Genomic DNA, 14,002 nt, shown 5'->3' on the forward strand with positions numbered 1-14,002 from the left:
ATTTTGACTTTTTTATGGGACTCAAGCAAGCCTCAGAAACTTCAAGGCTCAGACCCCACCACAAGAGTGTTAGGCCATGGGGAAGGAGCTCTTCAGGAATGGTTGAAGTAGGTGGCTGCTTCCTGCAGCGGTGGGAAGGAGGGGACTAGGTGACCACTTAGCTGAGCTCAGTCCTGAGGCTCTGAGAGCATCTCCTACAGGAGACCCCTGCATCTCAGTGTCTGAGCCCCTCCCTGTGCCCAGTTAGGGGCAGGGTCTTTGTGCCAAACCAACTCTGTTCCTTTGTCTGTCTTCCTGATTCCCAGGGCCCTCCGTCTGAAGGGGAGCCCTTGCAGCCTGCTCAGCCTGCCCCATCACCTACGCAGCCTGTTCCGCCCACCCCGTCCACACAGCCTGCCCAGCCCATGCAGCCCTCCCAGCTAAGCCAGCCCAGCCAGCCACTGAGCAGCAAAATGCCTCAAGTCTCCCAGGAGGCGAAGGGGACCCAGACAGGAGTTGTTGAGCAACCTCGCCTCCCAACTGTACCTACAAACAGGCCAGCTGAGCCTCATTCCCAGATTCCGAGGGCCCAGGTGGAAACAGGCCAGACTTCCCATCCCTCTCCTGTGTCTATCTCTATGAAGCCTGATCTCCCAGTCTCTCTTCCTGCTCAGGCTGCCCCAAAGCAGCCATTGTTTGCCCCTACAATCTCTGGGCCCAGCACCCCACCAGGACTGGCTCTGGTGCACCAGGAAGCTCAGCCCACCCCCAAACAAGATTCCTCTCCACACTTGACTTCCCAGAGACCAGTGGACATGGTTCAACTTCTGAAGGTAAGTGTGGGCACAGGTCTGCCAAGCTTCCTGCTGTGTTAATGTCCTCAGATGCTCTGGTTGACTTGGACCAGTGAGCTGCTGCCCAAGGCCATGCTCAGCATGGCTTAGCTCTCCACTCATGTACTCATTTCCTGTTTCCTTTGAGCAGAAGTACCCCATCGTGTGGCAGGGCCTTCTGGCTCTGAAGAATGACACAGCTGCTGTGCAGCTCCACTTTGTCTCTGGCAACAATGTCCTGGCTCATCGTTCCCTTCCCCTCTCTGAGGGGGGGCCCCCACTGAGGATCGCCCAGAGGATGCGGCTGGAGGCCTCACAACTGGAAGGGGTTGCCCGGAGGATGACGGTAAGATGTAGGCCACAGGTGAGCCACTGCTGACGGCAGCAGTCAGCAGCACCACTGCTACCTACCTGTCCCCAGGAAGGGAGGGAATAGGGCCCGTCAGCCTTGGATGGTCATGGGACATGGCAGTAGTGCTCATGAAGAAGACAGGGAAGGGTGTGTTTCGTTTCTCTTTAGGGATGTAAAAGGCCTCCAGACCCAGATACAAGTTTTCTTACACTCAATTAGGGTGGATTTCCTACTCATAGCAACTCTATAGGGTAGAATAGAACTGCCCAAGGCTTTGATCTTTTTGGAAGTGGACTGCTACATCTTTATTCTGCAGAGCAGCTGGTGGGTTTGAACTGCTAACCTCTCAGCAGCTGAGCGCTTAACCACTGCGCCACCATGGCTCCAACTCTATGGCAACATGCTTGATTTTTTTTTTTTTTTTTGAGAGTGGATTTAAAGTCATCTCAGTGGTAGGGGGCTTGAAGATTTTAGAGCCAGATACCCCAGGTTGGACAGGCCTCCCTGCATGAGCTCTGATCATTGACGACTAGCCTCTCTGCCCAGGTGGAAACAGATTATTGCCTGCTGCTGGCTCTGCCCTGCGGCCGTGACCAAGAGGATGTCGTGAATCAAACCGAGTCCCTCAAGGCAGCCTTCATCACCTATCTGCAGGCCAAGCAGGCAGCAGGGATCATCAATGTTCCTAACCCTGGCTCCAACCAGGTCAGTCGGTGTCTTCCCTCTACACACACGCATGGGCTGGGAATAATCTGGTTGGGAAGTTGACCTTAGCCTGCTCTCAGTACTGGGCCTCTTCAAGTTTAAAGGCAGAATGGGAGTGAGAGGGGTGATGGGAAGGCAGACCATCCATTTGTCTCTCATCCCCTTCCCCAGCCCGCCTATGTGCTGCAGATCTTTCCACCCTGCGAGTTCTCAGAGAGTCACCTGTCCCGTTTGGCCCCTGACCTTCTCGCCAGCATCTCCAACATTTCTCCTCACCTCATGATTGTCATTGCCTCCGTGTGAGCCACCGAACGGTCACCACCTCGGCGTGTTTTTCCTGAGGTGCTGCAGCAAAAAATAAACACAGGACAACCCAGCCAAGTGGAGGAAGAAGCTGCCGAAGGGGACAGAGTCCACTGCCAGACGGCCAGCCTCCCACCCTCCTGCCCGCCCGGCTCCCGTCGGCCAGATCTTCTCTGGGCAGTGGTGCTGCTACCTTGTATGTTTACATGATGCTTTAGCCCAAGGACAGACCACCAACTGATAAGACTCGCAGACACCTTGGGGCTGGGTTTCTGTTCTTTTTGGAGAAAAGAAATAGGGCAGTGGAATTAATTTTTTTTTTTGTTTTTAAGAAACAAGAAAACAGAACTGCCTTTGCACTAAATTAGTGACTTGGACTTTTGCACAGTGAAGACAGGCTGTGACACTCTGGATGTTTGGTGTATGTGAACACACGTCGCAGACCCTCACGCAGGACTTTGAACTTCTGCTGAAACTTTGGGGTCAAGGAACATTTCATTGGGTTTTTGGGTCCCTGTCCCCCCTTCCCATGCTCATTTGGATGTGTCACCTTTCTTAATTCTCTGCCGCCACCGTCTTTGGTTCACCTGGATGTACAGTTTACACTTGAAAAGAGCAAACAGAAGGATAGCTAATTTTCTTTCTTGGTGGGATATGCAGAACTTGGGATGTGTGTATATATAAATATATAATATATATAAATATATATAATACTGACTTAAAAATCAAATTTCCCTGACATACATTTTTTTTAATCTGTGCCAAAAATGTGTTTTCAGAGAAAATCTTATTTTCATACTCAGACTTTGTATTGTCACTCATTTGTATAAGTGCGCTTCGTTACAGCACGGGCCTGCCCTGCGATGTGGAAGTGTCACACAGCACCTGTAAAAGACTGGCTGATCTCCTCTTCCTTTACCTGGACCTCCCCCAACGTCCTAACACTTATTAATTTATGAAACTGTTTTTCTCAGCGCAGTTTTGTTTTGTGTGTCCATTGGATTACAAACTTTATTAAAAAATACAAAACACGTCAAGTGTGAATGTGATTGTCACTTGGGTGGGAGGACCAAAGGTCCCTAGCTTGAGGAACAGGTAGTCCTTACCCCTCCTGTCTCTCTCCCCAACTCTGTACATGGGACCTGCTTCCTTTCTGCCATTTAATCAATCAGTCCTCCCCAAGGATCATTTGATCTCGCACAAAAATTTTTATAACAGATGCTGAACTTCAATTGTTTTTCAATGTTGTGTGGCAAATGACTTGTGATACTTCAAGGGTCTGATTGGCTCTTAGGTTATGTTGAAGGCACTTCAAATTTGATACAGAATAAAACCAACCCCCACACAAACTTGACACATCTTATGCAAGCTTTGGCTTGTCTCTTGTCCCTTGTCTCAGAGCAGTAGGCAGAGCCTGGCCTGCCAATGCTCCCTGGGGCACAGGTAATTCTGTTACCTGCCTCTGGATGGGAGGCAGGAGTGGGTAGGAAAAGCTTCCCTCAGCTATACCCACTACAAGCTGAGGAGGTGGGAAGACAGGGAACATGGGGGCTACAAAGAGGTCTCATGGAATCAAATGGGGTTCCTACACATAGACACCCTTCTGGTGCAAGAAGATGGTATATCTAGTATATCTAGTGAGGTGTTAACAGCTGCTGGGAGTGACCTGTAGGAAAAAAGGGGGCCCAGGTGCATCTCCCAGCTGATGGAGCTCCTGAAGGAGTTGCTCCACCAGCCCCTACTGGTTGGTCCTATTAACAGCACTGTGGTCCCTGCCTCCCCTCAGAGCTCCCTGCTGGCCCTGGGGCCCCAGCCTAGCTATAGAGATGCCATTGATTCAAGGCAGATAAATGCTCCCAAAAAGATGGCATGGGCTTGGCCTTTATCTTTAGGCCAGGGATGCCAGGGCAGTTGAGTGCAGAGAAGCCCTCCTACTTCCCCAGGGCCAACTGGACAGGGCTGGGGCCTGTGGGTCTGGCTCCCCTCTGCCCGTCTTGCTGCTTGGCCAGACCGGGCCCTGAGCTGAGCCTGGCAGAAGCAGCCTCAGGGCTTGGCTCGCTCTGGGTTGCCTGGGTTCTGGCAAGGCCCTGCTGGCCCCTTCCCCCAGCTTTGCAAACTAGGCTGAAGAGGGGCAGGGTCACAGCTATGCTCCATGGGAGTGAGGGGAGGTTGGGTCCTAAAGTTGAACAGGAGAGATGCCTCCAAAGAGGAACCTGGGGGGCGCATGGGTGGTCACATGGAGCCTTGGTCTCTCTGGCCCCTCACTGCTGCCCACACCCAAACTCAGTAAAGCAACCAGCTTGGTTCTAGACAGGTCTGCAAGAGGAATAGCCTGACTTTCCCAAGGAACAGGTCTATTGGCTGGTCCCTGGGTTGGGTAAGCCCTTCTGTGGCACAGCCATAGCTGCCAGCTCCCCAGCCTGCTCCACCCTCCACCCCCAGGGAGCTCTAGGCAGCATTAGAAAATAATGAAATTTATTCTCTAGGGAGCAAGGCCACCCCTCTCAGTTCTAGGGTGCCATCCATCTTTAAATAAACAGTCAGGAGGAGGGGTGCCTGCTCACTCGGCCGGCGGTGGACATTCGGGGGCTGTGGGTGGGGTCTCTGCCAGGGCAGGTGGACCCTCAGCCCCATCCCGAGGGCGGAAGAGCAGCTCCCCAGCCTGCAGCACCTGCCCGGCTGGCCACGTGCCACCTGGCCCGTACTGCTGGTAGAAGTCCGTGTCTGCCTGGAACATGACGAGGGCCTGGGCTGTGTGGATCCGCACGTGCTGTGCCAGGCTGTTGGCATCCAGGAACTTCTCCCCACAGGAGTCACAGGCGTAGAGAATCTGGGTGTTGGGGTCTGTGGGAGGTGGGGGCTGCAGTCAGCACAGAAGGGACCCTTGTGCTTCCCCGGCTCTCCCACCCTGGGCAGCCGCTCTTACCTGCTTCCTGCACTTGCTTCACAGCTTTGGTGATCTCAGCTTTAAGTGCTTCCGTCTCATCAGCGGTCACTGCGGCTCCCACCGGTACTACTGTGGGCAGAATTGGCAGGGTCTAAGGCCGGAGGCACCTGACCGTGTTTGCCACCCGAGGCAAGTGGCCTGTGACTACCCTCTGCTGCCTACAGCCCGCACCTGTGAGCTGAGTAACGGCTGTTGCTGCCAGCGCCTCAGTGGCCAGCGTGACCATGTCATCAACTGTAACCACGCTGACCTCTCCACCCTCCTCTGGTTCCAGGATTTTGATGCCCGCCTTGCCCTGGTGCACAGTCTTCACATGGGAACGAAGGTTGTCCACCCGGTTAAAGCCGCGGCCACACTTGTCACAAAGGTAGGGCTTCTCTCCTGGGGAAGAAGGCAAGATTACCACCTGCCTTTTGGGGTAGGGTAGCAGAGGATAGGAGTGGGAAGACCTCACTGGGTCTCAGCTTCACTAGCAGGAAGTTTTCAGACCTCCTAGAAGATCCAAGAAAACAGGGTCCTCGTTAGAGCTAGACTGCCTTCAGAGCCACCTGCAGCATGTGCCAGCACTTAACGCTCGGATCTGGGCTGAGTGCCTTCCCCCTAGTTGAGAAGGGGCACAACAGCAGGAGCAGCAGCTCACCAGTGTGGATGATGATGTGCTTGGACAGGTCCCCCACGTTGACGAAGGCCTTGCTGCACACGCTGCACTTGTGGGGGCGGATGTTGTCATGGTGGCGAATGTGATTGGCCAGCTGGCTGGACTGGACAAATCTGTAGGGTCACAGAGGAAGGGGATCATATTGAAATGCCTGCCCCAGGGTCAAGAGGACCTGAGTTGGGGCCTCCTCCTTCATCTTTTAGGTTAGAGAAGATCCCCAGACCTAAGCTTGGGGCTTGGGCAGCACTCTGCTGGTCCCCCCACCGAAGCCCTCAGTTGTTTCCTGCCCTCTTTGAGGTGTAGTGCTTGGGAGCTAGACCTTTGGGCTCGGGGCAGGGGCTAAGGGAGCAGGACCTCTTGCCACAGCGCTCACAGACGTAGGGTTTCTCGCCAGTGTGCTGGCGCACGTGGGCGATGAGGGAGCTGGCCTGGGTGAAGGCCTTGCCACACATCACACACTGGCAGGGCTTCTCACCTGGGGACAGGGGCAGGAGAAGGTGTTGGTGCCGACTTCTCCTCCCCTGCATCCCAGCCCCCTGGCCACCACCAGGCTCGCTCACCCACCCGTGTGGATCCGGACGTGCCGCTGCAGTGCGCCAGGGTCTGCAAACTGCCGCTGGCAGTGGATACACACGTAGGGCTTCTCCCCACTGTGGATCCGAAGGTGCCGCTTGAGGTTCCCTGTGTGAGACCAAGGGAGGCCCGGCATGGTGCACCCTGAGGGCTGAGGAGGGAGGGGCGGGCAGCCAGGCAGCCCTGGTCCTACCTGAGGTGGTGAACTGCTTCCCACACTCTCGGCACTTGAGGGGCCCATCCGCGATGTGGATCTTCAGGTGGGCCTTCAGATTCCCCACCTGTGCCAGGCAGGGGTCAGCAGGGCCACCCCACAGAGCATGGCCTCAGGCCCCTCCTTAGTCCCTGCCACCAGCGAATAAGTGATTCACATCCTCCCAGGGGCCTGTGGATAGCTCTCTCTTCTTGAGGCTAGCAGAATGTTCCAGGCCCCAGCAGTGGAAATAAAACCACCCTCACAAACAACAGTTGTTTCTGGCCCAAGCCCCACCCTGACCCACCCTGCCCTCCCAGTCTCCTCAGACCACCTCCTTTCCCCACAGCTCTGTGCAATTGCTCCCCACTCTATTTCTCCTGGATCACCGCTACTTAGACTGAGAGCTCTGGGAGGCCCAGGGCTGCCTCTGTTTGCAGTACCCCCACCCCCCTCCTCTGAGCCCTACAACATGCAGTCAGGACTCTGGACCCCTGAGGGTGGCCGAGGCCCCCAGCCCCCACCTGCATGCACCGATTCTCGTGCATGCATGAAGCGGGCCCACCGACCTGGTTAAATTTCTTGTCACAGTGTGGGCACTTGTGCTCCTTGTCAGTGTCATGGGTCTCCAGGTGGCGCATCTTGGAGGTGGGGTCGGAGAAAGAGCGGCCGCAGTAGTCGCACTGATAAGGCTTCTCGCCGCTGTGCACCAGCTGGTGCCGCTTGAGGTTGCCGGAGGTGGTGAAGAGCTTGCCGCAGTCCTCGCAGCGGTAGCGCGCCTCACCCGAGTGCCGCTTCTTGTGCAGGTTCAGCAGGCTGATGAGCCGGTAGCTCTTACCGCATTCCTCACAGCCATATGGCTTCAGCGGGCTGCAGGGGCGGAGGGCAGCCGAGGGAGAGGGAATCACTGGGTCCCAGACAGGGCGGGGAAGTGGGGGCAAGGTGGCTGGCCTGCTGTGGGGGCCCCCCGTACCTGTGCGTCTTCTCGTGGGCCTTGCACGCGGCCGGGTCAGAGAAAGCCTTGCTGCACTCCTGGCATGAGAAGGGCTTTTCACCTGTGTGGATGCGGATGTGCCGCTTGAAGTTCCCTGTGTGTGTGAACTCCTTCCCACAGTCCTGCAGGCACAGCAGGGACAGGGTGTGAGGGGGCTATTGGCAGGTGACGGGGCCAAGGAGGGTTGGCAGTCCAAGGCCCTCGCACCTCACACTTGTGGATGACGGAGCCGTAAGCCTTGGACTCGGTGCGGTCACCGTAGGTGCCTGAGCGCAGGCTCCGGGCCTCCACGCTGAGCTCCTGGCCTGAGTCTGTACCCACTGACTCCTCATTGTCCTCGCCATTCTCCAGCTGGGGCCCTTCCTCCTTGACTGCAGCTGGCCCGGTGCTGTCCACCTCTTGCTCGTCTTCTCCTTTCCTTGCTGGCTCCACCTCCATCTCTACCAAGAGAAGAGCAAGCCCTGAGAAGCCAGGGACAAGAAGGGCCTAAAGACAGACATGACCTCAGACCCAGACCAGTGCCAGGAGCCTGGGCTGCCAGCACCCCCGCCCGGCCTTCATGGGGTCATCTCTGTACCCATGCCCTGCTCTGCCTGGGCACTGAGCAGGGACTCCAGCCAGATCTGGGAATGACAAACAAATGTCCCCAGCACTTGCCAGGGAAACTCTAGAAGAGTCAAACCCCACTGCCATCAAGTCAATTCCGACTCATAGCAACTCTAGAGGACACAATGTAATTGCCCCATAAGGTCTTCAAAGGTGTAAATCTTTTCAGAAGCAGTCTGCCTCATCTTATTCCTGCAGAGTGGCTGGTGGGTTCAAACCACCGACCTTTCAGTTTGCAGCTAAGTGCTTTAACTACTGTGAACCAGGGCTCCCTTCCAGGAGAGTCAGGTGACTGGATATTTGCTACCTGGGGCCTCAGTCTATGGGGGTAGGCACCCAGGCTGGCCACGGGGCAGGAAGGGCACTGTCAGCCAAAGGCCCTTGGGGGGCGGTGTATGGGCTAGCAAGGCATCTCTCACAGGTATTCAGGGCTAGAAGCAGCAGAAGCTCCAGTGCCGTGTCAGCTATACTCCTACGCTAACAGGGACGAGGGCCAGGCTGTACAACCAAGAACTGATCTCAGAATCCTAGAATGAGGAAAGATGTCTGTCCAAAAAGCTGATGTGAGGAGGTGACTCAGTGTGGGATCGGCTGGAGGGAGGAGGAGAGGGAGAGAGACAGGTGGGGAGTGAAAGAGGGCTTGGGGATGTGAGAGTGGGGCCTGGCCCGCTTGGAGGGTACCTTGCTCCGAGTTCTCTGACAAGGCAGCCTCGGCCTCAGCAGCAGCCATGCCACTAGTGGGGTCTGGCTTGAGCTCCACAGGTGGTGGCTCCCGGGGGGCATCAGCCTTCTCCGTCTGCTCTGCCCCTGGGGTAGGAGAGGGCAGAGACATGGGATTGGAACCCTCTGGGGCAGGGGGCGGGGCACAACTCAGGCAGGTTGTTGTCTCTGGCGGGAACACCCCAGAACAAACAACGGGTCCTTCTGGATCACCTGAGCTCAGGAAGTAGTTACCCGTGCAACCCCACCTCCCGGCCACAGACCCTCCTGAGGAAGGCCCTTGCTACGTTGAGCTGCTGGGAGAACGGAGCAGCCAGCTGAGCCCTTAGCATCGTAACTCACCACTGGCTGCACTCTCAGCCTGGCCACCTCGCTCCTCCTTGGGCTCCCTGCCTGGGCCTGCCGGTGGACTGCTTCCTGCTTGGTCCAGCTCACTCAGCGTGGTGGCAACAGCCTTCTCCTCCTTGGCTCTCTTGTCTCCTCCTGGAGATGGAATAGGACAGACCTGCCATTTCCCATCAAGTGCCCATCAGAAATTGCTAACTCTTCTGGGCCCTCCCTGGGGAGACAGGTAAGTAGTGGTTGGTGGTTGGTTCATTTGACAGACCATTTGCAGGGCCCCTGCTCCAGGCCAGGCCCTCAGCTGGTGCTGCGACTACAGCATTGAGCATGCCAGTCATGGTGCCTGTCCTCGTGGGGCTCACAGTCTGACCTGGGTGATGGGCCTCAGACATGGCATGATGACACCTGACCAGAGGCTGGTGCTTGGAAGGAAAGGCACATGACACTCTGGGAGCTGCAGTCAAGGAATCTGACTCACACTCGGTGTTGAGGGCCTGTCTGAGGAGATCGGGGAGCAGAAGGCAGGATGCAAGAAGAGAGTGCGAGGGGGCACACACACCAGTGTGACAGGTGACTCCCTGGGCCTCACGGGCAGCAGAGCCCAGAGGAAGCTGGTAAAAGGTCGAAGGGGCAGGCAGAAGGGGCCCTTCAAGAGGCCTTTCCCAGGCTTTACTGTGGCCAGTCCTCACCGGCACTGCGACGGAGGCAGGGTCAGATGGGGAAACTGAGACCCAGATAGGACACAGATGGTCAGAGGCAGAGACCCATCAAAAGCCAAGATCTCTGGCCTCCTGCTCAGGAATCCAAAACCAAACCCACTGCCATTAAATCCATTCTAACTCATAGCAACCCCTGTTGGGTTTTCAAGGCTGTAAATCTTTACAGAAGTAGATTGTCCCGTCTTCTTCCTGCAAAGCAGTTGGTAGGTTTGAATCTCCAACCTTCTGGCTAACAGCCAAATGTCTTACCTACTGTAGTAGTTCCTACTACAGCCTGCCAATAATCTTACCTTCCGTGGTCGCAGCCTCCATGTTTTCCCCAGGGTTGGTGGCTGGCTCTGCGAGTGACTTGAGGGCATGGCAGGCTGTGATGATATCCTGCATCTGGAGGAAGCTGGCCACAGCCAGCACATCATCCACGTTCTCAGGGCTGAGGCTTAGCTTGGCCGTGTACATGAACTCCAGCACCTGGCCCAGGCCTGCCAAGGACACAGCCAGCCATCACAGACCCACCTCAGGGCCTGGCATCAGCAGCCTGCCCAGGTGGCTGGCCACCTGTCTCCCCACTCCTGTGCTGGGTACTCTCAGCCCAGTGACAGGCTTAGAAAGTCGGGATGCTCCCAGAGGACAGAGGGTGTGAATGTTCCTTCATCCCCTGCACCCACCCAATGTACGTCAAAACTGAGGACACTCCACCCGAGTGTCAGCCCTGGCTTCTCATCAGGGTTCAGCCAGATATCACCTGACCCTTCTGGGGCTCAGTTTCCAGATATATAAAATGGGGCAGGATCATCTCGCCCTGATCTCATGATATGTCATGTCATTCTGGGCTGGACATCTGAATCCAGGACCAGTTCCTTCTTCATTCCCAAGGCCTACCTGATACCATCCCAGGTGTGCACACCTGTCCTGGTCAACCCACCATCATCCCACATACTCCTGGTTAGTGCTGGGGTAGGGGCTCAGAACTGGACTCAACCATGGCAAGGGGCTGGGTGCTCAGGACCAAACAGTCTCTGTCCCTCCCTATAGAGCTTGCCCTCTGTCTGCTCCACTCTGGAATTGATTAGAGCCCCTCCCCCACCAGCTCTCCCCTACCACCTCCCACCCCAGTCAAAACAGGCTCCAAAAAGGTGGTGCAATTTGGTACCCCACGCTCTTGGCCCATCCCACAGCTCGACACAGGGGCTGTGTCAAGAGCGTGTTACATGGCCCCAGGACCCAGCCACAGCCTCCAGCCTCAGCAAGAAGGCCCTGGGCCCTCCCAGGGTACCTGCCGCATTACTGATGTCCAGGTGCACCACATCCTTCTGGTCCACAAAGAGCATCTTGAAGTACTCGCTGCAGGCAGCCAGCACCGCTTTATGGGCCTTAAAGTCAACCCCGTCCACCACGAAGGTGCAGTCACACAACAGCCCCAGCTGCCGCTGCTGGTTCAGCTGCTCCAGGACGTGCTGGCTGTGCTGGGGGAAATCCATGGCTGGGGAAGCCAGGGGGCTTCATGTTAGCAAGGAGGAGGGATGCCAGCTGGTTCCAGCCCTGAACTTCCCAGATGAAGGAATGTGGAGGGGACTGGGAGAATGAAAACAGGGGAATGGCATTTCTGCCTCAGAAGGACAAAGAAGCCCAAATGCTGCAAACACAGGGCCCCTGTGCTGCCTACGTCCTTGGGTTTCACGGGGCAAGAAAATGCCCCAAAAGTTAGGAGGGGCCAACACAAACTGCTACCTTTGTGTCTTGCTAAAGGTAATGACACTGAAAGTCAAAAAACAAACCAATCAACCAGAAAACACATGGTCAGTTTAACATTTAAAAAAAAAAAAATCGTACACAGGGCATATCTTAAAATAAAGATGCTCTTTCAAACACTGGCTTATGAAAAACCTTCTATTTTATTATGTTTCCCATTTCATTGTGGACAGGTGGGACATATCTGGGAAGATGACAAGGCAAAGTCTTCATTACCCAAAGTTTCAGGACTCAGTCAAGCATGAGGGGTGGCCTGGCCCCTCTCCTGCTGCATTTACAGAGCCCTGTGTGGCCCCTGGCAAACCTTCCTCTCTCTGACTCATGGGCTCCAGAAACCATGGAAAGCTGGGGAGTCCTCTGCCCCCAGAAGCCTCTGTCCTGAAACTGTCCCCAGGGAAACAGTGAACTCTGGCCTTGACCCTGAGACCTGCTGACCTCGTTGCAGTTTCTCAGTCCATGCCTACAAATCCCACAACTCTCCAGTGAAGATGCTCTGAAAGATTCCATGGTGCCTACATCTTGATCTCCAGTGGCCATGACTAAACAAGTACCCACATCAGTGCTCCCCACCCTAGTACCACCCAAAGTCACTGCCGAGATCAGTTCTTTTCTAGTAAAAATAAGCCCTCTTTTCTAGAAAGAACCAGTTTTGGAATGTTGGAGAATAAAAATCAGCCCTCAGTCTCTGGAGCCACATTACACGGAACCCACAGGGCAAGCCTGCCCCAGCCAGGCTGCCTGGTAAAAAGCAGTGGTTTCTCTTTCAACAGCTCTGAACCTAGCCAGCCTCTTCTCTGAGGCTGGCCTGCTCATCACACCCCCAGGCTGCCTCCGGGCAGACAGGGACACTTGGGGGCTCCCAGCACCCAGCTTAAGCAGCTTCTTGCTGGCTCTAGTCATTTCCCCAAGTTACATCAGCCTCAGAGGGGTGAGTCACTCCTGCAGCGCATGGTGACCATGTATGGGTGTCTGGCTGGGTGAGCAGGAGTGAAGGCCACGCCCCTTGTGCACTGCTTAGCCAGCTCAGATCAGCGTTGACAGATGCAAAGTCCACCCACTCACAGTAGGGTATGTACTGGCTGGGGTGGGGATGGTGATGAAACCCAATAGGTGGACAAAGATCCCTCAAGGAAGGGGACCATGGCAGCGGCTATAGGCCTGTGCTGTAGCCTGAGTTGTGCGTTACTACTGCTGGAGGCCTAGAAACACCCTCCCCACTCCCTGTGCCCTCAGGACTCTGCTCTGGTCCCAGCCTCCACACACAAGCTCCCAGACCCGGGGCTTTGCTTCTCAGCTCCGTCAGCTGTATCTATAAATGCCTGCAGCTAGAGCTCTTCTGGGTAAGCAGGACAGAGCCGGAGGACAGCCCTGAAGCCAAGAGGTGAGGCTCTCCAGGCAGCTGGGCCCTTGGCTTCGTGCAACAATGTGCTCCAGAGACAAACCAGCTGGCAGCAGCAGGCTGCTACCAACATGGGACACCTCATAAAGGGATCTTTCTTTAGGATCTTCAATCCCTGGGATAAATCAACCCCAGAGCTGTCTCTTCTCTGAGGTGGAAAAAGGGATGTGTGCAGAGGTGTGTACGTGGGTGGGGGCAGCCCCTAGGTCCCCGGCACCAGTCATCCTTCACAACCTCAGGAGGCCCAAGTGAAAGATATGGCAGGTGGAGAAAAGGAGGGAGCACTGGGGCCCCCACAGGGCAAGCGCCTCAGCCTCTGCCCATTAATCTAGGAGGCTGTGCAGACAAGCCAGTACAGAACCCGAAAGGTCTAAACCCTTTCCTCCTGGCAGTGGGCCTGACTCCCTCACCCACACCAGGAGCCACCTGAAAACTGAGCTGGGGTGGGGTGTCTCCAGGTTCCACAACAACCAGGGAGGACTGGTAGACCCAAAGTATCAGCCGCTCCCAGGCCCTCTAGCTGAAGAACTATTGGCCAAGCGGATAACCATGTGAAAAGACTCTGGCCAACAGGGTAGCAGGGCCTGCTGGCCCAAAAGGCAGGGGCAACTAGGGACCCACGCCTTCACACTGCTAGCCATGCCAGAGCTCCTGGGTAGGGCAGTCCAGCCCAGCCCCAGGGAGACAGGTCTTCCTTCCCACCAGGTACAACGCCCAAGGGCTGGGCACAGGAGGGAGTAACTTGCAGCAGCCTTGTCAGAAAGCCAATTAAGGTCCCTGGGACAGAGTAGATAGTACCCCAGTACCACCAGTTCTGCCCCCCAACACATACACAGAGAATGGCCATCCACCCACTAGTAGCATATCCCACCCAATGCTAACACACTCTTCCAATGCAAGACAGTGACAGGTTGACCTGGGCCCAGAACT

General features: G+C 55.8%; 2 protein-coding genes across 2 annotated transcripts in view; one reads left to right on the forward strand and one right to left on the reverse strand.

Annotated features, from left to right (window-relative positions):
* SPEN (spen family transcriptional repressor) overlaps positions 1 to 2,172 on the forward strand; it is a 101,669-nt gene extending 99,497 nt beyond the window's left edge. Inside the window, exons 12-15 of the mRNA XM_007950768.1 lie at positions 306 to 812; positions 964 to 1,158; positions 1,711 to 1,869; positions 2,041 to 2,172. Coding sequence (XP_007948959.1) covers positions 306 to 812; positions 964 to 1,158; positions 1,711 to 1,869; positions 2,041 to 2,172 — 993 coding nt within the window. The remainder of the gene's footprint in view (positions 1 to 305; positions 813 to 963; positions 1,159 to 1,710; positions 1,870 to 2,040) is intronic.
* Positions 2,173 to 4,732: 2,560 nt separating this feature from the next.
* ZBTB17 (zinc finger and BTB domain containing 17) lies at positions 4,733 to 11,402 on the reverse strand. The gene is made up of 14 exons (XM_007950770.2): positions 11,198 to 11,402; positions 10,215 to 10,403; positions 9,206 to 9,346; positions 8,825 to 8,950; positions 7,745 to 7,977; positions 7,517 to 7,659; positions 7,113 to 7,413; positions 6,544 to 6,631; positions 6,342 to 6,458; positions 6,132 to 6,252; positions 5,760 to 5,890; positions 5,291 to 5,500; positions 5,099 to 5,188; positions 4,733 to 5,016 (listed from the first exon to the last, which is right to left on the reverse strand). The coding sequence occupies exons 1-14, from the start codon at positions 11,400 to 11,402 to the stop codon at positions 4,733 to 4,735; spliced, it is 2,379 nt and encodes a 792-aa protein (XP_007948961.1).
* Between the last annotated feature and the right edge of the window lie 2,600 nt (positions 11,403 to 14,002).

Source organism: Orycteropus afer, unplaced genomic scaffold, assembly GCF_000298275.1.
Source record: "Orycteropus afer afer isolate SDZICR_OR568_19922 unplaced genomic scaffold, OryAfe1.0 scaffold00288, whole genome shotgun sequence".
Taxonomy (NCBI): domain Eukaryota; kingdom Metazoa; phylum Chordata; class Mammalia; order Tubulidentata; family Orycteropodidae; genus Orycteropus; species Orycteropus afer.